This window comes from Oryctolagus cuniculus, chromosome 2 (genome assembly GCF_964237555.1).
Source record: "Oryctolagus cuniculus chromosome 2, mOryCun1.1, whole genome shotgun sequence".
Lineage (NCBI taxonomy): Eukaryota > Metazoa > Chordata > Mammalia > Lagomorpha > Leporidae > Oryctolagus > Oryctolagus cuniculus.
Window position 1 is genome coordinate 173,856,272 of NC_091433.1, and position 25,532 is coordinate 173,881,803.

At 47.0% G+C, this 25,532-nt stretch overlaps 1 protein-coding gene across 11 annotated transcripts in view; it reads right to left on the reverse strand.

Annotated features, from left to right (window-relative positions):
• The window catches only part of CLIP4 (CAP-Gly domain containing linker protein family member 4), a 114,361-nt gene that overhangs the window by 64,502 nt on the left and 24,327 nt on the right, over nucleotides 1-25,532 (reverse strand). For all 11 annotated transcript variants that reach the window (XR_007918301.2, XR_011386722.1, XR_011386721.1 and 8 more), the window contains exons 2-7: nucleotides 20,838-20,985; nucleotides 9,170-9,309; nucleotides 8,256-8,349; nucleotides 6,764-6,925; nucleotides 3,659-3,777; nucleotides 2,402-2,638 (exon numbers count right to left, since the gene is read on the reverse strand). Coding sequence is in view for 8 of the 11 variants with exons in the window: in XM_051843052.2 (XP_051699012.1) it covers nucleotides 2,402-2,638; nucleotides 3,659-3,777; nucleotides 6,764-6,925; nucleotides 8,256-8,349; nucleotides 9,170-9,309; nucleotides 20,838-20,970 (885 nt within the window). In the remaining 3 variants the exon portion in view is untranslated. The remainder of the gene's footprint in view (nucleotides 1-2,401; nucleotides 2,639-3,658; nucleotides 3,778-6,763; nucleotides 6,926-8,255; nucleotides 8,350-9,169; nucleotides 9,310-20,837; nucleotides 20,986-25,532) is intronic.

Genomic DNA, 25,532 nt, shown 5'->3' on the forward strand with positions numbered 1-25,532 from the left:
GGGTACCAGGCCAGCACTTCAGCTCTTGGGTCTCATATTCAGTGTCATGCTGAAGATAATGAAATAAGGCAAGAAAAATGCATAAAGCACATAGAGATTGAAAAGAAAGATTTAAAACTGCCTCACTTCACAGACCATGAGAGTTTACACAGGATACCCCAGTGAGTGCACAAAAGAAAAAAGCCAACAGACTAATAAATCTATCAAGGTTTCAGGGCACATGATCAATATAAAAAGATCAGCCATATTTCTATATACTAGCAATGAACAACTGGAAATTGACATATCAACATCACCATTTACTCGGACCCCCAAAAGTCGTGAGAATTGTAGGTGTAAATCTAACATAGCATGTGCAATATCTGTATGTGTAAAACCACAAGATCCTGGTGAAATAAGCCGAAGAAGTGTAGAGACATACTATGTTTGTGATTCAAAACACCTGGTACTTTTAGGACAGCAATTCTCCCCAACCTGTCCACAGATTCAACCCAGCACAAGTCAGAATCCCAGTAGGGTTTTGTATGAAAATATACAGACTGATTTTTAAACACGCAAGGAAAGGCAAAGGAACTAGAATAGTCAAAACAATTTTTGAAAAAGAAAACTACAGGCCTAACGCTCTTTAAGACTTAACTACAAAGCAACAGAAATTATGGCAGTGCTGAAGAAATGATAGTCATAAAATCAATGGAGCAAGACAGAATACAGAAATAGACTGACACACACCTGGCTTACTGAATTTTGAAAAAGGTACAAGGGCCATTCAATGGAAAACAAATAGTCTTTTCAAAGAATGGTGTTGAAAAATAGAGGACCACATGCAAAATAAAAACCCTCAATCTCCATCTAATACTCTATGCATAAACTACTCAAAAGTAAGTGGGAATTAAATGTAAATCTAAACATTAAACAAGGATATTTCTTAGATATGAACTAAATACATAATCCATAGAAGAAAAATGTTGATAAATTGGACTTCACCAAAATTTAAAATTTATACACTTTAAAAAAATACTTTTAAGAGAATTATGGCCGGCGCTGCGGCTCACTAGGCTAACCCTCTGCCTACGGCGCTGACACCCCGGGTTCTAGTCCCAGTTGGGGCGCCAGATTCTGTCCCGGTTGCTCCTCTTCCAGTCCAGCTCTCCGCTGTGGCCCGGGAAGGCAGTGGAGGATGGCCCAAGTGCTTGGGCCCTGTACCTGCATGGGAGACCAGGAGGAAGCACCTGGCTCCTGGCTTTGGATCGGCACAGCGCGCCGGCCCTAGCAGCCATTTGAGGGGTGCACCAATGGAAGGAAGACCTTTCTCTTTGTCTCCCTCTCTCTCTCTGCCCGTCCAAAAAAAAAAAGAGAGAGAGAGAGAGAGAGAATTAAAAGACAAGCAACAGACTGAGAGCAAATACAAAGGAAACAAGATTGGTTGTAAATTGATAAAGTTAAACCTAGTTGATTCGTTTATGCATATTCATTATATATGTTTCTACTACTTGTATTTAGCTAAAATTACTCAAAATACAAAATAAAATAAAAACAACAAAATAACTCTTAAAAGTCCTATCTTAGACACAGTACAGGAAAACTACAGAAGTCAACTGCTAATCCTAAATTTAAAGAAAAGGGTTGGGGGGAACATTTATAATTTCTTGGTATTTTAACTCCACAGACAGAGAATGGAGAACTCACAAACGTCCTAGGAATGCATTGTGAGCACGCTTGCTTTTAGCTCTGTTTCCTTTAGGAAGCCATTTTCTCAGTCAATCGCTGCTCTAGATCTCAGTGTTTCCTGACAAATCTCATCAACTTCCCCACAAACTCACCCAACTATCGAGACACAACCACACAGGGAAATTCAACATCCAAGCAAGAGCCCCCTGCTCTGCTCCGGGCCGCCTGTTACCCTCGGCAGTAAGAACAGAGACAAAAGCCCACATGAGGCGTTAAGAGGAGCAAAGTGGCTGCAAGGGAACCGCACGTGGAAACTGAAGCCTTGCACGAGGTGTGTGTGGCAGGGTGGGACACAGGGGGCGTGCCAGGAGCCCCCTCCTCCACCCACATCTCCAACACCCGGTCTCTACACTACCCGAGGCTCTCGAAGCCACGACCCCACGACCGTGTCCAGCCCTGGCCATGTGGGGGCCCTGCCCTGGGGGAACCCCCCAGCCTGGCCACGTTCTCAGCCCCATGCCAGGAACTCGCGCCACCTGCTCCTCTCCTCCACGTTCAGAGTTTATACTCTCAAACTGTACTTTATAATAAACTCACGTCAAAACGTCACGTTTCCTGTTGAGCAACTTTCCACCTGCTTGTTAAGCTTTTAAGATAAAGAAAGAAAAAAGCACTCAAGACTCTGACCGTGCTTCCAGTACCCCTCGGACATAGGCCGTGGCTACTCCAGTACCTTCTGTCCTGCGATGACCACACGATCCCCCAACTTCAGGCCGAGTGACGTGAGCATCGCCTTGCCAGGGGCGGCGGCACCATTGGGAAGCAGGGCCTTGGGGACGCTACAGGACAGCGGCGCCGCCGCCAAGAGCATCTGCCGGATCTCCTTGGCAGTGGCCGCCGCATCGGCCATCTCCAGGGGCATGTCCACTGGGTCCGGGACAACATCGGCGGCCATCTGTCCTTTGTCATTCTGCGAATGAAGAGGAAACATGGGGCAGGGACACAAAAATCACTGGTGAAAGTCACCCAGCATCCAGCCACTTGAAAACAGTTACTCGACGCGTCCTCCACGCCAGACGCGTGCTGCGTGCCGAAGCTTTCACAGGAAGAAAGCGGAAAGCCCGGGCACAGGGAGGGCTCCTGACAACACGGCTCACGCACTGACAGGAGGGCAGCCTTGAGGCAGGAAGGGCCGGGCCGGGCACTGGCTGGGAGCCACCTGGCTACACCGGTGCAGAGCAGAAACAGAAGACGAGGGGCCGACTCGCTTCCCCACCCCAGACCCAAGCACCCCACAGCTGCCGCCTCGGTTGCCGGGGCCTCGGCCCCTCTGGCCACTCCGGGAGTGGCTCCGATTTCTGAAACACAAACTCGAATTCCACTACGTCCGCCTCTGGGGCTGCGGTTAGGAAGTCAGCCCTGCGTCACCGTGATGGAGACAGAGCCTGCTGCAACTCATCCCGTGACAAGGCAACATGGTAGGAAGACAAGTAATCAGGTTTCGGGAGTGATGGTGGACTATTTTAATTCCATATTTCAAAGAAAAAATGCAAAATATAATAAACAAACATACAGCACTAATGCATATTCTCTAGAGAATAGAGATAAGGGAAACATTTTCTTAAAAAATTCTTTTAAACCTGCTCGGATAAGCTGCAAGCTGTATCTGCAAATGGTATTTGACTTCAGGCTCGTGTTATGTCCTCAGGTTTTAGAGCCAGTTTCTGTTAATCTCCTAAAATTCAGAAACCAAAACTTCTATTAAGGAACCTAAAAAAGAGTAATCATAATAAAAACAACAACAACGATGAAAACATAAGCAGGCTTTTCGTGATTAGCTGTGGCATTCCATTTTCTTTTGAAGTAGGGGCTATCAAAGCGTGGTCCAACGGCTACCGCTGCTGACCCGACGTGGCAACAATATCCAAGGCCAGCTCTCTACCAGGAGAAAGACTTTTCAATATTTTGCAGTCTTAATGAAACCTCTTACCCTAAATGCGGGATTTGCTCCGTGCTCCAATAAGCATCTTACAGCACCTGCACACAAATTATATGCGGCAATATGCAGAGCCGTTCCAAAATCAAAGTCACTGCAAGTGGCATCCACATCTGCAATAAACATCACAAGAATGTCAACTAAAAGTTTAAATTTAACCCTTATAATTTAAAAGGAGACAAGGGGTTTTTTGGGAGGGAGAGAAGGGATTTATTTTTAGCCATGGGTAAGACATAAATCAACCCACCAGCAGCACTATTTCACAGTAAGACAAAATCCTTAGATTTTTAACCCTGTTAAAAAGAATCAATCTATATTCATAATACAACAAAATTCTTTGTAAAATGGAGTGATACCATGGCTTTTCCACTATCACAAACAAAGCCACACGAAATGCAAGTGATGGCAATAATTTATATTTGCAATAACCGGCTCACCAGAACCTCGTTGAATCTCTTGCATATGTGACACACTTGCCATGCCATCTATGGTGAGCAGTGGGGTTGAGGCCAGAGATCAGCACACTGTGACCCAGTCTGTTTCTGGAAAGTGTTCTCAGGACACAGGCACAGCCATTCACTGACACCCTCTATGGCTAGTTAATGCTACCTTGAGGGGACTGAGAAGTTACAAAATTGATCAATAGTCAAAACCTCTAAATATCTACTATCTGGTCTTGTGCAGAGAAAGGCTGACAGTCTCTGGTTGGTAAATCAGAACATCCAAACCAGATGAAGATTAATTAGACATATAAACACTATCTATCAACAGACAGATAAAGAGATTCTACTCAACGAATCTGGACTCCACGGTGAGAAAAGGGATCTTTTGCAATTTTCTAAGGATACTTTAATAACTTTCAATAAGTCATTATCATGTCATACTTAAACACAGGAAATCCCCCAGATCTGGAAATCCCATTTTGAATGTTTTCTGTAACAAGTGTTTACTATTCCTCTGATTTCACAAACCTGACTTTTCCCTAAAGGACACCATACACACATACATACACCACACACACATACCACACTCACACCCACACACACCACACTCATACCCACACACACACCACATTCACACACACATTCATACACATACCACACACACACATTCACGCACACACACCACATTCACACACACATTCATACACATACCACACACACACATTCACGCACACACACCACATTCACACACACATACCACACTCACACACATTCACACACACCACACTCCCCCACACACACCACTCACACACACACCATTCACACATACAACACTCACACACACACCACACTCACACACTACACCACACACACACACTACACCACACATACACCACACTAACACACATTTACACACACCACACACACACTCACACATACCCCACATTCACACACATACCACACTCACACACACACATACCACACTCACACACACCACACACACGTTCACACACGCATACCATCTCACACACACACCACACTCACACACACCACACTCACACACATACCACACTCACACACATTCATACACATACCACACTCACACACACCATACACATACACACTCACACACACACTTACACCACATTCACACACACACACCACACTCACACACACCACAAACATTCACACACACATACCACACTCACACACCCCACATTCACATACATATACCACACTCACACATTCACACACATACCACACACACACATTCACACACACCGTTCTCACCTACCACACATACACACCACACACACACCACACTCACACACACACCACACTCACACACCACATTCACACACACATACCACACTCACACACACATTCATATACATACCACACTCACACACACACCACATACACACATATACACCACAATCATACACACACACACACACCACACTTACACCACATTCACACACACACATACCACACTCACATACACACCACATTCACACACATACCATCACACACACCACACTCACACACACACATACCACACTCACACACCCCACATTCACACACATATACCACACTCACACACACCACACACACACCATACTCATACACACATTCATACACACACATACCACACTCACACACCACACTCACACACACTCACACACCACATTCACACACACACACCACACTCACACACACACATTCACACACACACACCACACTCACACACACATTCACACACACACACCACACTCATACACATTCACACACACACACCCTACTCACACCTACACACCACACACACACACCATACCGAGAACTGGAAACAACCCAGACACACTCAGAGCAAACTGTCTTGAATTATTAAAAACCTGGTACCATCAACAGAAGCTTCCTTCCCAACATCACTCAGAAAGGGAAAAGGTGGGATTTAAAGGAGCAAGTGGACAAACAAGAAAATCAGAGGTTAGGAGTGAGCACTCTGGGAAATTATCCACTGACTCTACAACGTGTCTCCCACAGTGGAGGAAACACCACACCATCTTAACTGAAAGCAGTACTACTCCCTTGTTCTCACATTTTTCTCAAAAGAAAACCGACCCTCAAGAAAGGAACTACAGAGAAAGTCCAAACACCAGGCTGGCGCTTCCGACGTTTTGAGCTTCACCTTTAGGCTGCCCCCGTTGAGATGGGGGAAAACCACCCCACCTCCACCTGCCAGCTCATCCTGCAAGTGGAACCGCGGAATTCCAGAAACAAAGTCCTCTGCGGCGCTTCCCCGCCCAGCTCTCGAGGCTGCACCGCCCTGCTCCTGGCTACCCAGCAAGCCCAGAGAACTACGACGCTCCCACAATCAGGGACACGTAAGAGCCGTGTGAATGCCGGAGGACTGCAGAGACCTGCGAACTCCGAGAACCCTTTCGTCTTTTTGTTATCTTTGTACTAAGCCTTTTGGGAAAGGACAGTAATTCCTCTCCAATAAAGAAAAGTTTAAACTGTCTCAGACGTAAAACGGGGCGGGAAGACACACGAAACAAGATGGACCGGAAGGAAGAGCCCCCTGGGACCTGGGTTTGCACGCGGCGGCCGGCGCGGCTGAGGCCTGGCCTGGCACGGCGTTCTGAGAAGTACTTGCCTTTCGGGCCCGACGCCTTCAGCACCACTCTGATCAGCTCGGGGACGTCAAAATACGCAGCGTAGTGCAAGGCGTTCATGTCGGTCCAGCGGCTCCGCAAGCTGACATCCGCCCCCAGCTCCAGAAGCCGTCCGGCAAACTTCACGGCTGTCTCAACGTCACCTGAAGGAGAGTCCCTGAATCAGGCTTCTTGCTGCACCCTGAGTTTACACCTGTGCCTCAAAAATTCCCCGCTGAGGAGCCGACTCCCAGAAAATGATCCCTCTCGGGGATGCAGACACTGAGCCGGAAAGTTGTTCATCATCCATGGTTTGCTGTGAATAAAATCCTCAAGCAGCCTGAAAGCACACTGCTCACGGCTGGTGGAACACAGTGACGCCCTCTCAGGGCCCACTACGAGCCAGGGAGGCTCCAGGCGTGTCAGCGTCAGCCCCAACCTGCCGTCTGGACTGCTCTTTTTCCCCTATCTAACGTTTCTTCTTGTTATGCTAATTTAAATGTCATTTTATGCCTTTTGAAAAAATCTGGGGCTTATATTTTATGTCTTTGTTTCATTTTTGTCTTACAAATTTATTTTTGCTTACTTTATAAGACTACTGGTCCTTGATGGATTGTGAAGACATAACAACAGGGGCCGGCATTACAGCACAGCAGGTTATGCCTCCGCCCGTGATGCCAGCATCCCATATGGGTGCCGGTTCAAGTCCCGCCTGCTCCACTCCTGATGCAGCTCCCTGCTGATGTGCCTGGGCAAGCAGTGGAGGACGGCCTGAGTGTTTGGGCCCCTGCATCCACATAAGAGACCCGGAAGAAGCTCCTGACTCCTGGCTTCAGCCTGGCCCAGCCCTGGCCATTGTAGCCATCTGGGGAGTAAACCAGCAGATGGAAGATTTCTCTCTCTGTCTCTCTGTTTGTGTGTCTCTCTCTCTGCCTCTCCTTCTCCCTAACTCTGACTTTAAAATTAAAAAAAAGAAAAAGAAACAACAAAAGGAAAAACAGGGCGCCATCACCATCAATAGTTTAAGAAGCACTGTATCAGATGATGGAAACGGAGAGAAAATCAGAACACAGAAACGCATGAGAGGAGGGCTTCTCAGATGGCAGAACTCAGGAGGAACCCCACGTACAAGACACACGTGCACCACAAGGGCCTCCAGTCTGCTGGGAACAGTGTGCCAGGAACACTGAACCTGGGCTGCCAAGCCCGCTGTCCACCTCAGGATGTTTCTGGGGTGCCGTCTGTCAATCACTCTCACCCAGTGAGCAATCTGGCATGGAGCCTGCTCTGGGAAACTTGAGGGGGACCAGGAGGGTACAAATCCCTCCCTGAGAAAGGGAACAGGTCTTAGAAGGCTCTGAATCCTCACTTGCTGGGACACTGTTCTCATAGGCAGCTGGGTGCCCTCCCAGGGACTTGGACTGGCACACAGGGAGACCATACAAGCACAGACGTAGGGGAGCTAAGCTGCGCACAGACTCGCCCCACACTTACCAATGCCGTGAGCTCCAGATTTGCAGGTATAGTGCAGAAGAGTCATATCTGTCAACCCATCTCTATCATTCACGTTGCAACCTCTCTTAAGAATCTGAGGAAGCGAGGGAAAACAGAATCACAATGTGGACCACCTAAGCACCAATTACCTTCAATGCAGCGCTGAGAATCAAGCCAGTCTACTTATCTGAATTGTTTTACTCTCAGCAGTCGCCACAGACAGGACTGACTTCCCTTTAGGGTGAATTTTAAATCTGCACTCAGCAACGGTAATGAAAATTGTACTTGTCACCGCACTGGAGGAAACTCTTAAAGATTACTCCAAGGTAATCTGGCAATCCAAATTGTACGCTTGTCCCAAACGCAAGCCCGGTATTCTTTCTCCTGAGTACCATGCTATTAGGGAGAAGGGCTTAGTGCTCTCTTTACACAGTTTGATAGCACCCTCGTCAGGGAAGCTTCCCTCTCAAAAACCAAATATTGTTTTAAAATTATACTGATGCCTCGATCTTTATGAAGCCACCCCGAAGTGTGGATATAATGTGATGGCAATCAAATCCCTTCACCAAGTGCACAGATGTTTAGCAAATGAATTGCCACAGAGCAGGAAGCAGGGCAGGTGTCGCTGCCTCAGATTTGAGAACGCTGAGGGCTCTCTGCTCTGAGGCACACGACCCAAGGGGAGTGTTCTCTCTCCCCATTTCACAGGGACAAACAGCTCGCCCTGAACCTAGCAAGCCTGCAAGGTCAGAACTCCAGGTGCAAGAACGCGCGGAGCAAGAGGAAACAGCAAGCAGAACGCACAGCCTGGACTCCCAGCCCCACGAAAAGCCGGGACGCACAGATGCCAACAGCAGACGCTCTGCTCCACCGCGCTCTGACAGCGCAGAACCCAAGCTGCCGTGACTCCTCACCTCATTTCCGATAACGTCAATGTTTTGCTGGACTTGAGGGACCCACTGTCTTAAAATGGCAAACAATTCTGAGACCGACGTCTTGGGATCGAAGAGGATCTCCTGGCACGAGGCATCGTTAGGATCAAAGAAAGAAAACTCTGTTGGAGATTTAAAAAAAAAATGTGAATTAAAGCTTTGGGTTTTTTTAAGATTTATTTATTTGAAAGAGCTACACAGAGCGAGGAGAGGCAGAGAGAAAGAGAGAGAGAGAGAGAGAGAGAGAGAGAGAGGTCTTCCATCCGCTAGTTCACTCCCAAATTGACCACAACAGCTGGAGCTGCGCTGATCTGAAGCCAGGAGCCAGGAACTTCCTCCAGGTCTCTCCCGCGGGTGCAGGGGCCCAAGGACTTGGGTCATCAACCGCAGCTTTCCCAGGCCACAGCAGAGAGCTGGATTGGAAGTGGAGCAGCCGGGACTCAAACCGGCACCCATATGGGATGCCGGTGCTTCAGGCCAGGGTATTAATCCGCTGCGCCACAGCACCAGCCCCGTGAATTAAAGCTTTAAAAATATATATGCTGAAAATAATCAGCACTAAGATCAAGGCTCAAAGGCTGGTGCTGCGGCTCACTAGGCTAATCCTCCACCTGCAGCACTGGCACACCAGGTTCTAGTCCCGGTTGGGGCGCCGGATTCTGTCCCGGTTGCCCCTCTTCCAGTCCAGCTCTCTGCTGTGGCCAGGGAGTGCAGTGGAGGATGGCCCAAGTGCTTGGGCCCTGCACCCCATGGGAGACCAGGAGAAGCACCTGGCTCCTGCCTTTGGATAAGCGTGGTGCGCTGGCTGCAGCACACCGGCCACGGTGGCCATTGGAGGGTGAACCAACAGCAAAGGAAGACCTTTCTCTCTGTCTCTCTCTCACTGCCCACTCTGCCTGTAAAAAAAAAAAAAATCAAGGCTCAAGGGGTGCAAATACTTTTAGGTGCTGGAAAAAGTAGGTTCACCTTAAGCAATTCTCAAACCAAAGCCAGGACCCTCAGAAATGAGGTGTGTCTCAATGACTGTGACCATGAGATTTCCACGCATTGGATTACATTTCATTTTAGAGGAAAACAAATGCAAGTACACAGATCTCAGATCCTAAATCTTTCCAGCATTACTTCTAAGGCACAGAAAGCTGTTGTCAAGTTTTACTGACATTCCTGCCTCTCAAAACACACATCTTCAATAGCAGATTCACACATATGAGTAACAGAACATTAAAACAGAAATATGCCCAAGTAGCAAGAGTACCAGAGAAAGAGAGAAACAGATGAACAGAGAGCGTTCCCAATCACTGGTTCTCTCCCCGAGAGGGGCTGGGCTGGGCTGAAGCCAGGAGCCAGGACCTCACTCCAGGTCTCCCATGTGGGTGGCACCGACCCAGTCCTCGGCAGCCAGCACCACCACCTCCCAGAGTCTTGATTATCGAGAAGCAAGACGGAGGCGGTGCGGCCAGTTACGGAACCCAGGCACTCCGGTGTGGGATGTGGGCAGCTGCACCAGCATCTGAGCCACCAGGCAAGCGTCCACCCCACACTGTGGACATTAAATGTCCTTGCTACTGCTGTGCAGTTTCCCAAAGTTCCACGAGAAACGAGCGAGGAACCTGAGGGGAAATGCTACTCCAACAATAAACACCTAAATAAAAGAAGTAACATCTCACAACATGCAAGTCAAAGAAGCCCACGGAGAACACGTCTGGGTTACTGTGGAAGCTGTATTAGTAAGGACACTGAACATGTGAGCTAAATAGTTCTTAAAACGTCTTCCTTGCGATTTAAAGAAAAAATAGATATTGTTCTATGATTAGAGGGAAAAAAAGAGAATGACTTGTGAAGGAAATAAAACAAAGAAAAGAAAACAAGATTCTGTTGTCTTGAACAATCAAAACAGGCAGGGAATAGAGACAAGAAGGACCTAAAAATAGAAACACTAGGGAGCTAACATTTGCTGAGCACTCCCAATGCAGCAAACACTCTGAGAGCCCTCACCCACACCTTAGATGGCAGGGGTTCGTCTCCCTTTGCCTAAGAGGAAATCAAAGCTCAGACAAAATGATACAAAGTCACATAACTAGGTGCCAAAAGTGGGGCAGACGCCCAGTTGGTCTCTAAAGTGTCTCTGTTAGACCACTTCACTAAGATAACTCACTACTGAGCTCAGATTGGAATGACATACTTATGCAGTAAGATGCATGGGGCCGGCGCTATGGCATAGGTTAATCTCTGCCTGCAGGGCTGGCCTCTCATATGGGCTCCTGTTCGAGTCCTGGCTGTTCCACTTCCAATCCAGCTCCCTGCTAATGTGCCTGGGAAAGCAGCAGAAGATGGCCCAAGTGCTTGGGCCCCTGCACCCAGGTTCCTGGCTTTGGCTTGGCCCAGCCCTGGCTGTTGCAGCCATTTGGGGAGTGAATCAGTGGATGGAAGCTCTATTTATCTCTCTCCATCTATCTCCTCCCTCCCTCCATCCCTCTCTCTCTCTCTCCCCTTCTTGCTAATAAATACATTATTTATTATATCTCTCAAATCTTTTTTTAAAAAAAGTAGTAAGATTCATGTGGTTTTTTGTAATTTTTTATTTGAGAGACAGGCATCTGCTGGATCACTCCTAAAATGCTCACAAAGGCCAGGACGGGGTCAGGCTACCACCCAGAACAGGAAACTCAACCCAGGTTTCTCACATGGATGGAAAGGACCCAATCACTGGAGCTACCACCGCTGCCTCCCAAGGTCTGCACTGGGACCAGGGTTTGCTGGGAGCTGGAGCCAGGAGCCGGAGCCGGGAACTGAACCCAGGCACTCTGATGTGGGACAGAGGCATCTCAGCCACTTGGCCAAATGCCCACTCAGTGGCATTTTCTTCTTCTCTGTATTTTTACATATTTCTCAGAATTAGGCTATGCACATATAACGCTTACTTTCAGAGCTGGGAACAACTAAAAGATAGAGGGGAGGCACCGCGCCGAGGACGCGGATCAAAGCAGAGCAGCAGTGTGTTGAGGAGAAGTGGCTCTCGGGCTCTGCTGAGCGGCCTCTGTCGAAGCATCTCTGTGGTCACCCTCTTCTGTTCAAAAGGGAAGCAGGAGAAACCTGGGACTTCCTGCGTCTGAGAGCAGCTGATGAAAAGTCCCCTCAAAGTCGAGGTCGCTCAGAGAATAGAATACGCAGATCCAGCAGCATTGGATGGTTGGCTCCATCGCTCTGGCCCCTGGCTGCGGCCTCCTGCCAGTGCAGGCCCTGGAAGGCAGTGGTGCTGGCCCAGGTGGCTGAGTGTCGTGCCACCCACGTGACAGACTTGGCCAACCGGGGTGACCTCCACTGGCTCCATCTGCAAGGCTCTGCTTGGACTCGGCTTCCCTTGTAAACTACTAAGCTTTGTATTATTGTACCTGACACACGGCTGAACTTGGAAAGAAAGCTGCAAGCTTTCTCTTGGTGTCTGCCTGTATGTTTCTGTATATTTATATGTTAAATAGATGTAAGGAAAAACAAGTATTTATATAAGAATTTCTAAAACTCTCAGAAAAATACTATTAACATAAATCCTTTTCAAGTTCCTGTGCCTTGGGTAAACTTATGTAAATATTGTCGGTTTAGTTAAAAATAAAAGGCCATGCCTTCAGACTTGTCAGCAGAAATTATAATGCAGACACACCACTTTCATTTTGCCTAGGCTTATCAGTCAAGTAAGCTCACGCTATCTCCATGGTACAAAATTTCTCAGCAAGAAAAGCAACATAAGGTGATGGTTAACTTAGTGTCTCGTAGAATTTTCATGAATAGTCCAAGCATAATTGTTACAAACAAGTGAATTAAACTGAGTTAATAATTTGCTTTCTTTTGTTTACATACACACACACACACACACACACAAACTGCCTTGTATTAGCTACCTAACACTGTAAGAGACCCACCATACATGGAAGTTTACAGATAACATTGCCTCCAGAAAGGATATGGGCTCATGCTTATCTTGGTCTAAGTAATCCTGGCGTGGATCAATACTTAGGCACTAATGCAGCATGCGAGATATATTTCCACCAGGTCTAAGAAGCCTTCCCCAATCTGCTTCCAGAGGACAGCAAAGCCCCCATACGTTAGAACCTGGAGACTTAGGTTACTGAGAAAGACACTAATGAAAGATTGCACTTGAGCCTCCACGGAAGGCACCTTAGCTACTGCAAAACCTCTACAATTACAGCAAGAATTGATAAACTCATTAGCCAGAGTCGTAGTAGACCATCACACAGCCTTGCACTATGTATGTACTGGCTGATCAAGGAGGAATCTGTGTTATTACTTAAAACAGCTGCTGCAGCCGTGTAAATAACTCGGGAACACTGAAACCCAATTACAGGTTACCCAGAAAAACCATACAGATCGAACTGGAAAAGAAGACCTGGACCTGAAAAGACCACTGGGTCTTTTCAGCTGGCTGAGTCTGGCCGGGCGGCCACAGTGCCTTTGGGCATCGCCTTGCACCCTCGGCATAAGCTTCCTGACAGTGGTGCTCTCCATCTCTCTTGTGTGTTTTATCCTCTTGGGTCTGAAATGTTTTCAAGCAGCCACTGACTTGGCGATGACCTCCATGATAATCAAACAACAAAAACAGCATGAACAAGGATCAGAAGAACCTACGGGGGTTCTAGTTTGCTGGCCTTCGGATGTCAACGGGAGAAGGGACAGCATGTGGTGAGCAAGAATGACACTCTCAATTCAACTGAGAACAACAAAAAAAATCAGAACCCAACGTGGAGAAGCACCTGAAACGGTATCTTGAACACAGATGAGGATGTGTTTCTTTAAAAAAAAAAAATGATTGATTGATTGATTTATTTGAAAGGCAGAGTTACAGAGAGGCAGAGACAGAGAGAGAGAGAGGTCTTCCATCCACTGGTTCACTCCCCAGATGGCTGCAACAGCCAGAGCCAGGAGCCAGGAGCTTCTTCTGGGTCTCCCACATGGGTGCAGAGGCCTAAGTGCTTGGGCCATATTCCATTGCTTTCCTCGGGCTGTAGGAGAGAGCTGGATCAGAAGTGAGCAGCCAGGACTCAAACCGGCACCCACATGCGATGCCGGCGCTGCAGGCCACAGCCTGAACCCGCTACAGCACAGCGCCGGCCCCGAGGGTGTGTTTCTTATAAACAGAGTTAACGGTTTTCCTTTTGTCCTAATCCATTCACCCATCCACTATTTCATCACTTCTCTAGGCACTGGGAATTTCTAGTGAAGAGATGTATCCCAACAGACTTTTCTGTAGGTGTCCATGAGGAGGCCCTACAAGAAAGCACTTATCCTAGCCTTGGTTATAATAGGGGAAGTGGAAAACTGAAGGGTCTCTCCGTAGGACAGACAGAAGGTAGCACACTCATCAAGTGAGCCGATGCTTATTGACTACACGTGGGCTCAGCATCTAAGCTGCACATCAGTGAGAACAGGCTTCACGCCCTGGTTGCCACATCTACTGCGAGAACAAAGAACTTCTCTGCACTCGGACTGCCCGTGCTCCAAAGAAGCGAAGGGGTGCGCAGTTACAGTGAGGGTCCCCAGAGGAACCTACACAGAAGGCAGGACTCAGCCTCCCTGGAAAGAAAAGGAAGGGGCTCGGGCTGAAAAGCAGTGGGGAACTGGGAAGGACCTGGTGACCACGTGCCCTGTCTGGGGGCACACGGACAGGACCGAGGGGTTACGCCGGCTTCCCTTAGCTGAGGTCTGTGCTGGTCACTTCCCCACCCACCTGGTTAGGTGGGAGAACAGGTCCCTTGTTGAAATCCAAAGTTTCTTGGGCGAAAAGTGTATCTGCCGGGTTCACATGGCCCAGGAGTTGCCTGTTCAGCACCCCAAAGCCCAGAGAGATGAATTAGTCCTTGAAGGAACTGACCTTGAATTTGTTTCAAATTCAGCAGCTTTGGCCGGCGCCGCGGCTCACTAGGCTAATCCGCCGCCTAGCGGCGCCGGCACACCGGGTTCTAGTCCCGGTCGGGGCGCCGGATTCTGTCCCGGTTGCCCCTCTTCCAGGCCAGCCCTCTGCTGTGGCCAGGGAGTGCAGTGGAGGATGGCCCAAGTGCTTGGGCCCTGCACCCCATGGGAGACCAGGAAAAGCACCTGGCTCCTGGCTCCTGCCATCGGATCAGCGCGGTGCGCCGGCCGCAGCGCGCCGGCCGCGGCGGCCATTGGAGGGTGAACCAACGGCAAAGGAAGACCTTTCTCTCTGTCTCTCTCTCTCACTGTCCACTCTGCCTGTCAAAAAAAAAAAAATTAAAAAAAAATTAAAAAATTAAAAAAAATCAAATTCAGCAGCTTTGAGTCAGCAGGCGACAACAGTCAGAAACAACGATGTCAGAAAGACCTGTGGATGGCATCCACGTCTCTGAAAAAGGAAGAGTTCAGGCTGGTGCTGCGGCCCGGAGGGTTGAGCCAGCATTAGGGCACCAGTTCCAGTCCTGGCTGTTCCACTTCCAATCCAGCTCCCTGCTAATGCACCACCTGGGAAAGATCCAGCTCCCTGCTAATGTGCCTGGGAAAGGATGAGCCAAGTGCTTGAGTCCCTGCCATCCATATGGGAGACCCAGGTGAAGCTCCTGGCTCCTGGCTCCAGCCTGACCCAGCCCTGGCCATGGCGACCAACTAGGGAATGAACCAGAGGGTGGAAGATCTCTCTCTTCTCTTCTCTCTCTCTCTCTCTCTCTCTTCTCTCTCTCTCTCTGTCCTTTTCTCTCTGTAATTCTACCTTTCAAATAAATAAATAAACAAATAAATAAATCTTTAAGAGAGAGAGAGAATGGTTCAGCAGGCTAATGAGTAAGATTTGTGAGTTGTCCAGCTACAGAAACAAGAACCTGGATTATAAGTCTAATTGCAGTATTTTAATAATGCAATAAAAGATCTGATATAAAAAACAGATTTCAAGAAATATTTGAGTGCAAAAACAAAAGTTGCAGGGTGACATATACAATATCTATCATTTACATAAAAATGGAAATACATAAACACTGTATACGACTGACAGACCCTCCTATGAGGAATACTCACATAGATGTCAGAAGCAGTTACCTCTGAGAAGCAAAGGCAGTGACTAGGAAGGAAAACGGAGGAGAAACTGGTGCATGGCACAGTGCCCCAGCCCCGGCCGCTGCAGGCATCTGGGGAGTGAATCAGCGGATGGATACCTCTTTCTCTCTTTCTCTCCCCCCCCCCCGCCCCAGAATCTGTACCTCTGCCTTTCTGGTAAATGAATGAATCTTAATTAAAAAATGAAAATGGAGGAAACGTCAACTCTAAGGCTTTATTTCATTGCACTAGAAAAGCTAAACATGCTGAAATGCCACTACTGGTTCACGCTGCTGGTGAATATGTTTGATGTATGTGTTGTGATTGCTGTTTTTCCTGCGTTTTAAATGTTTTTTTCTTATTTAAGAAAAAAAATAGGCAACGTGAGAAAAAAGATCCCGCACACAATAACAACAACATTTCAATCAATGCGTGAGGCTCATTGAACAGGAAACTGGAGGAGTGGAGCAGGAAGCAGATGAAAAGAGACACATTATGTTCCTCGATTGGAAGCGATAACATGAAGCTGCCAATTCTCCTAAGATTAATCAATTCAGTTAAATAATTTCAGCTGAATCAAAGCTTCATTAGGAGTTTTTTTGTGAGAGGAAGTCAGAGAAAATTATCCTCTTGTTCATCCGTACCAGGGCTCCTCACTCATGAATGTGAACGGGGAGCCCCTAGGGGGCTGTTACAATGTGGATTCTGACCCAGTCTCAGTGAACCTCAGGTTGCATTTCCAACAAGATCCATGACGCCAGCACTGCGACACCATGCCACACTCTGGCAAAGATCTAGAAGAGAAATAAGAATTCCAGAGCAGAAGAAAAATGCCCAGGGAAGGACGTCTGCCCAGCAAATAATAAAATATGTGACAATGCTTTAGTAACTAAATGCTGACACAATGGCAAAACAGCAGACGGTGCATCTAAATATTAATGACAAAGAGGCAGTGCTTAGATGCTTACTAGGTGCCACGGACTGTTCTAGAAACTTTGTTAACTCATTTAAACCCCACAACAACCCTATGAGGTAGGTAGATACTGTTACCATCCTGGTTTTATTAAAGAAGGAACAAAGGGGTAGAGGAAATAGGCAATTTGCTCAAGACCACACGGCTGACAAGCGGGTGAGCAGGGGTCAGAGCCAGAACGACCCATGACTTCACGTCCATGCTGTCGTGCAGCAATGCACACACCTAACTGCATGCAAATCTGAAGCTCCCACCAAAAAAAGAATGGTTTGCGATCAAGAGAAAAGGGGGTACAGACAGAAGACGTGGAAGATGCCTGCTTTAAGCCAAGCTGGAGCAATGGCAGCCATGTTTACCCTCCCCCTGAAATAACCACAGAGGAATAAACAATGGTTTTCAAGACTCTGGACTTTGGACAAGGAAACACCACCATCGTGGGGGACGGGATGCAACAAGGGCCTTGGGAGTCTCTCACAAGTGCCCACAGTGCAATGAGGGGGGACCAAGAAAAAGCCAGGAGACTCCTTGAGCTGAGTCAGGGCTGAGAGTCCAGGGAAATCAAGGTGACTGTGGGTCACAGGCAGAGCCCCAGAGAGGACAGGGATGCACTGAGAGAGGACCCCACCCCAGGTCTGCACGTGGTGATGAGATACGCGAGAACCAATAACACAGAAAGAAAGGATTTCAGTGATTGGAAGAAACAGTCCTCCTAAGTCACTCAACAGTGGGACAAGGAGCCCAGACCCACCTAACAAGCCAGAAAAACAAGACCTCAGAAGGCCAAACCACTGCATCACAGAACAAAGCTCACAAACATCAACAAGAATACACAAATACCCAGCCCCCATGGTAAAACTCACAATGTCTGGCATCCAGTGAAAATTACCAGGAATGCAAAGGCAGGGGAAAACAGGACCCACAGTCAAGGGAATAATAAATCGAGACAGACCTAGGGCTGACAGACACACAACTAACTGATAGAAAAGCACATGAAAACAGCCATTACAACTGTGTTCTAAATGTTCAAAGGCTAAGAAGAGACATCTATATCATTCTTAAAAAAAAAAAAAAAAAAAGACCCAGTTCAACTTTAAGATGAACACTCCATCGGAAATGAGAATTGCACAGGATTAATTAGACACTGTAAAAGAGAAGACTTATGAAAGTGAAGACACTGCAATAGAAGCTGCCCACAATGAACACAGCAGGGAAAGGACTCTTTTAAATGAGAAACAAGCATCAGTGAGCTGGGAGACAACTTCAAGTCGTCCGACACCTGTGTAACTGCAGGCTTTGAGAAGGAGGAAAAGCAGAAAAAATATTTGAAATAACCATTTCCCGAACTTGAAAACTGGCATCCCCCAGATCCAAGCAGTTCCACAGGCCCCCAAGCACAAAAACACAGAGAAAATTATACTCAGATACGTCGCAGTAAAATTGCTCAAAAACAATAATAAAATCTTAAAAGCAGCCGGGGGAAAAAGTAAAAACACTTTATGTACAGAGGAAAGAAACACGACAGTAAATTTCCCATCAGAAACAACACACATGGGAAGACAGGCAACATTTTTGAAGTACTAAAAGAAAATGACTATCAGAGCTGGTACTGTGGCACAGTAGGTTAAGCCACAGCTTACAATGCTCACATCCCATATCAGACTGCCAGTCCAAGTCCCAGCTGCACTGCTTCTGGTCTAACTTCCTGCTGATGCACCCAGGAATGCAGTGGAAGATGGCCCAAGTACTTGGACCCCTGCCACCCACATGGGAGACCCAGATGGAGTTCCTGGTTCCAGGTTCCAACCTGGCACAAGCAGGTATTTGGAAAGGAAATCAGCAGACAGGAGACATATGTCTTTTTCTTCTCCCTTCTTCCCAATAAAATAAATTTAAAATTTTTTAAAAACAACTATCAATCCAGAATTCCATAGCCAGAAAGTACATTTTTCCAAAAGAGCTGAAATAAAGATGTTTTCAGACATAAAGTGGCTGAAAGGATTCATCACTGGCAGAGTTTCTGTATAAGAAACTTTATAGACAGCCCTTCAGGCTGAAGGACGATGATGTGCATGGAATTCCACATCCAAATGAGTGAAGAGCACTAGCAACGGAAACAAATCTCAAGTGTCTATTATTATGTAAACTTCTTCAAAAATTCACTCCTTAGGCAAAAACAATGATAAGGTACTATGGAGTTTATAACTTATATGTAACATGCTTGTATGTGCCCTGTATGAATGGGCTTCAAGGCATTTCAATGCAGAAGCCATATACATACATATGTACACACACACACACACACACACACACACTATCCTGAAGAGCTACAGTCTAGGAAAGGAAATAAAGCCACTGTAACTCAAGATAAAGTGAGTGTCACAAGCAAGGTATAATGTGCTTTGATCCAAGGTTTCCCTTGCATAACTGATCTTGTTATATATGAAAATAAACCCAGAAAATTTTTGGAAAAGCTGCAAATAACTCCTAGGATCAAGGTACAGGTTTTAAGTGAAACTTCAGATGATTGCTACAGGTGAGCAACTACAGAATCTCAACACCGAAACACAGACACTGACACATGAAGATTTATGAGAGTGGAAATGACTAAGATAAATTCCCAATTCAACAACTTTGTACTTACTAATGTTTTAAAACCATATTACCTCTACCTCCAAAGACAATTTAAATGATGGCCCAATATTTTATTTGAAAAACTCTAATTACATTGGAAATATAACAATTCTATCAAATTTATCTCCTGGTTTTCTTTTATTCATTTACCAACTATCTGATAAAATATCATCCTGAGGAAAAAATTTACATAAATAAAAACTAGAATGCTTCTGACTTAACATTTTACAGAAGAGATTTAAATCACCCAATTTAAACATGAACCAATTTCACTCCACATCTCAGAGGTAGGCTTCCTTCCCTCACTGCCGAAGTACATGACATTCTAGCAAGTCAGTACGCTTAGCCAAAATAAAAGCATAATAGCAGAATAATCTGAAATGTCTAACCACCATTTCATTCCAAAAATAAAATCTTCTCAATCCATCATCATGCTTAAAATGAACATTTTTACATAATAAAAATGCTGACAGCAGAAATAAGGCATTTAGCTTAAGAGGCAGAAAAAAAGCATTAAGCAATTGTATTTTTAAAAAGGAAAACTTTGACAATTTTGTAAAAATCATAACTAATAGTTTTAGGAAAAATTACAACTGCAAAAAGGGCAAAAGACAGAAGTCGCCGGTTCAGGGCCCAGCATGGTGGTGTGGGAGTTAAGCCGTCACTTGCAGCACTAGCATCCACATCAGAGCGCCGGTTCACCCCATCCACTCTGCTCTGGATCCGGCTCCCTGCTCATGTGCCTGCGAGGGCAGCAGAAGACGGCCCCCCAGTGCCTGGGCTGCTGCCACTCATGTGGGAGACACCAGGATGGAGTTTCTGGTTCTTGCCTTCGGCCTGGCCCAGCCCTGGCTGCTGGGTGTGAACAGCAGATGGAAAATCTTTTCTTTCTCTGCCAACCCCCATTCCGCCTTTACAATAAGTAAATAAAATCTAAAACACACACACACAGAAGTCACCAGGTGAGGACAGAAGCAGAGGGAGTCGACATACCACAGTCGGAAGGCATTGGTGCTGCAGAGATGGAGAAGATAACCGGCGCTTCGGAGCCTGGAAACAGAAACGGGTATCTTCCGATCAGAGGGTTTCCTTCTAGTGGGAACTCTGGGAGGTCCTCTATGGTCATCTTCTAGACAGCCACCTAGGGTGAGGAAGGGGAAAGAGGCGTTTCTTCTTTGTACGCAGGCAACTCAGAGGACAGCCCTGCCTCCATCACAAAGACGTCCAACCCACTGACATTTCCAACTTCAAGCTTCAAGAGTCTCTTTTTTCTTTTTATTTGGCAGGTAGAGATACAGACAGTGAGAGAGAGAGAGACAGAGAGAAAGGTCTTCCTTCCATTGGCACTGTGCCAATCTGAATCCAGGAGCCAGGTGCTTCTTCCTGGTCTCCCATGTGGGTGCAGGGGCCCAAGTACTTGGGCCATCCTCTACTGTCTTTCCCGGCCACAGCAGAGAGCTGGACTGGAAGAGGTGCAACCGGGACAAGAACCGGCACCCATATGGGATGCTGGCGCCGCAGGCAGAGGATTAGCCAAGTGAGCCACACCACTGGCCCCTCAAGAGTCTCTTTTATGGGAGGAATAAAGTTCCTTTTAGCAAACTATTATCAAGAAATACACATTGCTGGGGCTGTTGTTGTGGCACAGAGGTTAAGCCTCCACCTGCAGTGCCATCATCCCATATGGATGCCAGTTCAAGTCCAGCTCCCTACTAATGTGCCTGGGAAAGCAGCGGTTGATGGCCCAAGTGCTTGGGCCCCTGCACCCATGTGGGAAACCCCAAAGAAGCTCCTGGCTTCTGGCTTCAGCCTGGCCCAGCCCTGGCCGTTGTGGCCATATGGGGAGTGAACCAGCTGATGGACGATTTTTCTCTCTCTTCTTCTATTTCTTTCAAATAAATAAATAAAACCTTGAGAGAGAGAGAAAGAAATACACATTGCTTCACACAATCTCTTCACAGTGAGCAGAGCATAGAATCTTCCCAAAGTTCAGGGTTAATAAATCTTAACAAACGTTTATTTCCCAATAATAGGTGAGAATGGGGCTTGAGTTGTGGCATAGTGGGTAAAGCTGCCACCTGCAATGCTAGCATCCCATTTGGGCACCAATTCCTGTCCCAGCTGCTCCACTTCCCATTTAGCTCCCCGCTAACAGACTGGGAAGGCAATGGAGGATGGCCCAAGAGCTTGGGCCCCTCCATGCATGATGGAGATCTGGAAAACATTCCTGGCTCCTGGCTTCAGAATGACCTGGCTGTTGTGGCCATATGGGGAGTGAACAAGAGGACGGAAGGTCCTGCGCATGCAATCTCTCTCTTTCTCTCTCTCTCTCTCCCCACCCCCATGTAACTCTTTCAAGTAAATAGATCTCTTAAAATTTTTAAAAATAAATAAGTGAGGACATTTTCAAATGCTGAGCGGATCTAAATGGGTGGCATCTGCTTACTCACAGTCACAAACCAGGACAGGCACACGACCCCAGTGGATGGGTCCTGAACATCTCATAATGCTAACACTGGTGACATCATCTGTCATTCAGTAGCTTAGGCCATGTACTCATCACATGAAAATAATCTAGCTGAAAACACCTCCATTATTTTCTGACACTCCAGTAAACGTGACTGCAAATTAATCATGCCACTCTCATAAATCTAAGAGTTTACTGGGACAGTTCCACTTAATGCACAAGCTCTGTTTGTCCTCTCCCAGCAGATATGGAAGGCCAGGCCTTTCAAAGCATATCATTCCTATTTACCTCTTTCCCAGAAAGCGTGAACACCTACCATAAATCTGCACTAAATTAGACTTACGCTGCTGCATCCTCACATCTCAGAAAAGACAAAGACGGCGAAGAAAATGCTAGGTAAAACACTAAGTTATGATGCTAAAAACCTTCCAGTTTCTTGAAAGCCTGTAGGATTATGAATCCTTATGTCTGTTTCTAGACATAAATCAGAATATATTATATAACCAAATACAATTTATTTTAGACTTTTCAGTAGAAAGAATAAGTAACAAGTGGTTAACTGATAGCTTGTAACCAGTTGCCAGTAGATGAGGTCATGCAGATGTTACTCAATGCGTGTTCTGTTACATTTCTTTAACTTGCCGGTTCTGTTACACTTGTTTAACTTACCCTGTGCCAGCCTAACTATCTTGACCTTGCCACTGCACTCCAAGGAGAGTCACCCCTCTGAACGAATTCCTTTCTTCCCAACTCAATTCACGTGTTTTAAATTCTATCAGAAACTGGGTAAACAGTCACATGCTTGCTTCTCAAAAAGTGTGCATTCATGTGGCATGGATATTCTAGACCAGATACCGAATCCAGTTGTTACTATCTTGAAAACATTCAAATTTTCTCAGATGCTAAAACTACTGCCACCCAACACTCTGCATCCTCTTCTCATTAACCTTGTCACATAGAGAGAACTGGCAAGGTCAAGCAATGGGCATTACCTAGCAGTGGCAATCTTCCTCAAATGATCTCCATTTCAATCAGCCAGGCCCGCCACAGAGACAGCAATCCTGCAACACTGGAGCGCCTCCCCCCCTCACAAGTCCTGCCTCTTGGCCCTTACTTGCTGGGCAGTAAATCTGGGCAGATAGCCTATATAGGGGGTGAGGCTGCCTGCAGAGCCAGAGAAGAGAAATAAAATGTTGGGGGCATGTGGTGTTTCAAGCAAACCCACCACTTGGGACCACAGTATTCCTTATCACAGTGCAGAATTCTAGTCCCAGCTCCTTGGTGTTTCCAATCCAGCTTCCTGCCAGTGCACACCCTGGGAGGCAGCAAATGATGGCTCAAGTACTTGAGTGCCCACCTGGAAAACCCAGAAGACATTCTAGTCTCCTGGCTTTGGCCTGACCAAGCCCTGGTTGTTGTGGGCATTTGGGGAATGAACCAGTGGATGGAAGGTACATCTGTCTTTCAAAACTCTTTCTTTCGAGGCCAGCACTGTGGTGTAGCTGGTGAAGTCGCCGCCTGCAGTGTCAGCATCCCATATGGGTGCCAATTCATTTCCTGGCTGCTCCACTTCCAATCCAGCTCTCTGCTATGGCCTGGGAAAACAGCGGAGGATGGCCAAAGTGCTTTGGCCCCTGCTCCCACATGGGAGATCCAGAAGAAGCTCCTGGCTCCTGGCTTTGGATTGGTGCAGCCCTGGCCATTGCAGCCATCTAGCGAGTAAACCAGCAGATGGAAGATCCCTCTCTCTCTCTCTCTCTCTCTCTCTCTTTCTCTCTCACTGCCTCTGCCCCTCTGTAACTCTGCCTTTCAAATACATAAAATAAATCTTAAAAAAAACACACACTCTTTCTTTCAAAAGCTTTCAAAAACTCTCTGCCTTTCAAAATAAAATGAAATTTTAAAAAATATATTTAAAGAAAACTTAGTATCTATTAAGGAACCACCACACACAAAGCACTATTCCAGCTGCTTCTGAGAATACGAAAGTGAGTAACTGATGGCCCGTGTTTGCTAGGCAGCTATAGACTACGCTACAGAACGGGATCTGTTCTATCACAAAGGACCAGGGACAGCTGCCGGGAGCTTCTAAGAGTCTGAAGCAGTGCAGTAAAGAAAGCAGCACCTGACACAGGTCCTGAAAGACAGGCAGACACTGGGGTAGAAATGTCAAAGGGACAGAGTGCTGGGAAAGCAGGAAGCAGCAGGGCTGTCAGTCACGGGCTTCCAGGGCTATGCCAAGAAGTACTGAAACACCTGGCCAAAGACCAGACCTCTGGGTTCCAGGGACACTGGGAAATCGTGCTCCTGAAGCTGTGTTTTGGGAGGCCGGTGCTGTGGCATAGCAGGTTAAGCAGCTGCCTGCAGTAACGGCATCCCACATGGGCACCAGTTCACATCCCAGCTGCTCCACTTCCAATCCAGCTCCCTGCTAAGGAGCCTGGGAAGACAGATGAAGATGGCCCAAGTGATGGGGCCCCTGCACCCACACAGGAGACTGGGAAGAAGCTCCTGGCTCTGGATCAACTCAACTTCTGCCATTGCAGCCACTTGGGGACTGAACTAATACATGAAAGAATCAATCTCTCTCTCTCTCTCTCTCTCTCTCTCTCTCTCTCTCTTTCAAATTAATGTCTTTAAAAAGAAAGAAAGAAAGAAGTCCTAATTAATTGTGTCTGGAATAGAAGCCATCATGGTTACATCAAATTCCCCCAAGACTGACTTCTCCAGGAATTGTATCCGTCTCCAGCACCCCAAGCTAGCTCTGAGCAGGAGCATCCTGTAACACGGTTCTAACATCTTGTGAGTTTCCAAGGACTCCTGGTCCCCGCATTAACACAGAGCAGTGAGAAGCGGAGACGACCACTTCTTCACAGCAGCTCAGCACCCCCCAAACGAGCCTCCCTGAACCCAGAGCAGTGCCCTGGAGCTGCTCAACCACCAGAATCCCCTGCCATGTCCCCTCACCACACCCATGGGGCCCCTCCTTCCGCCTCCTATTCTACCACGTCATGGGTCTCAATTTTCAGGAGATTCCAAAACAAGTTTTACCTTTTATCTGCTACCAACATAGTATCTGTTCAGTCACCAAACAAGTACAAATACCTATAAACAGTACTGGACATGAGTCAGCCCGAGCCCCTAGAGCGAATGTCAAGGGGAAGGCACCTGTCCTCAAGGATGGAGTTTCAGGCTCCTGACTTCAGCCCAGCCCAGCCCTA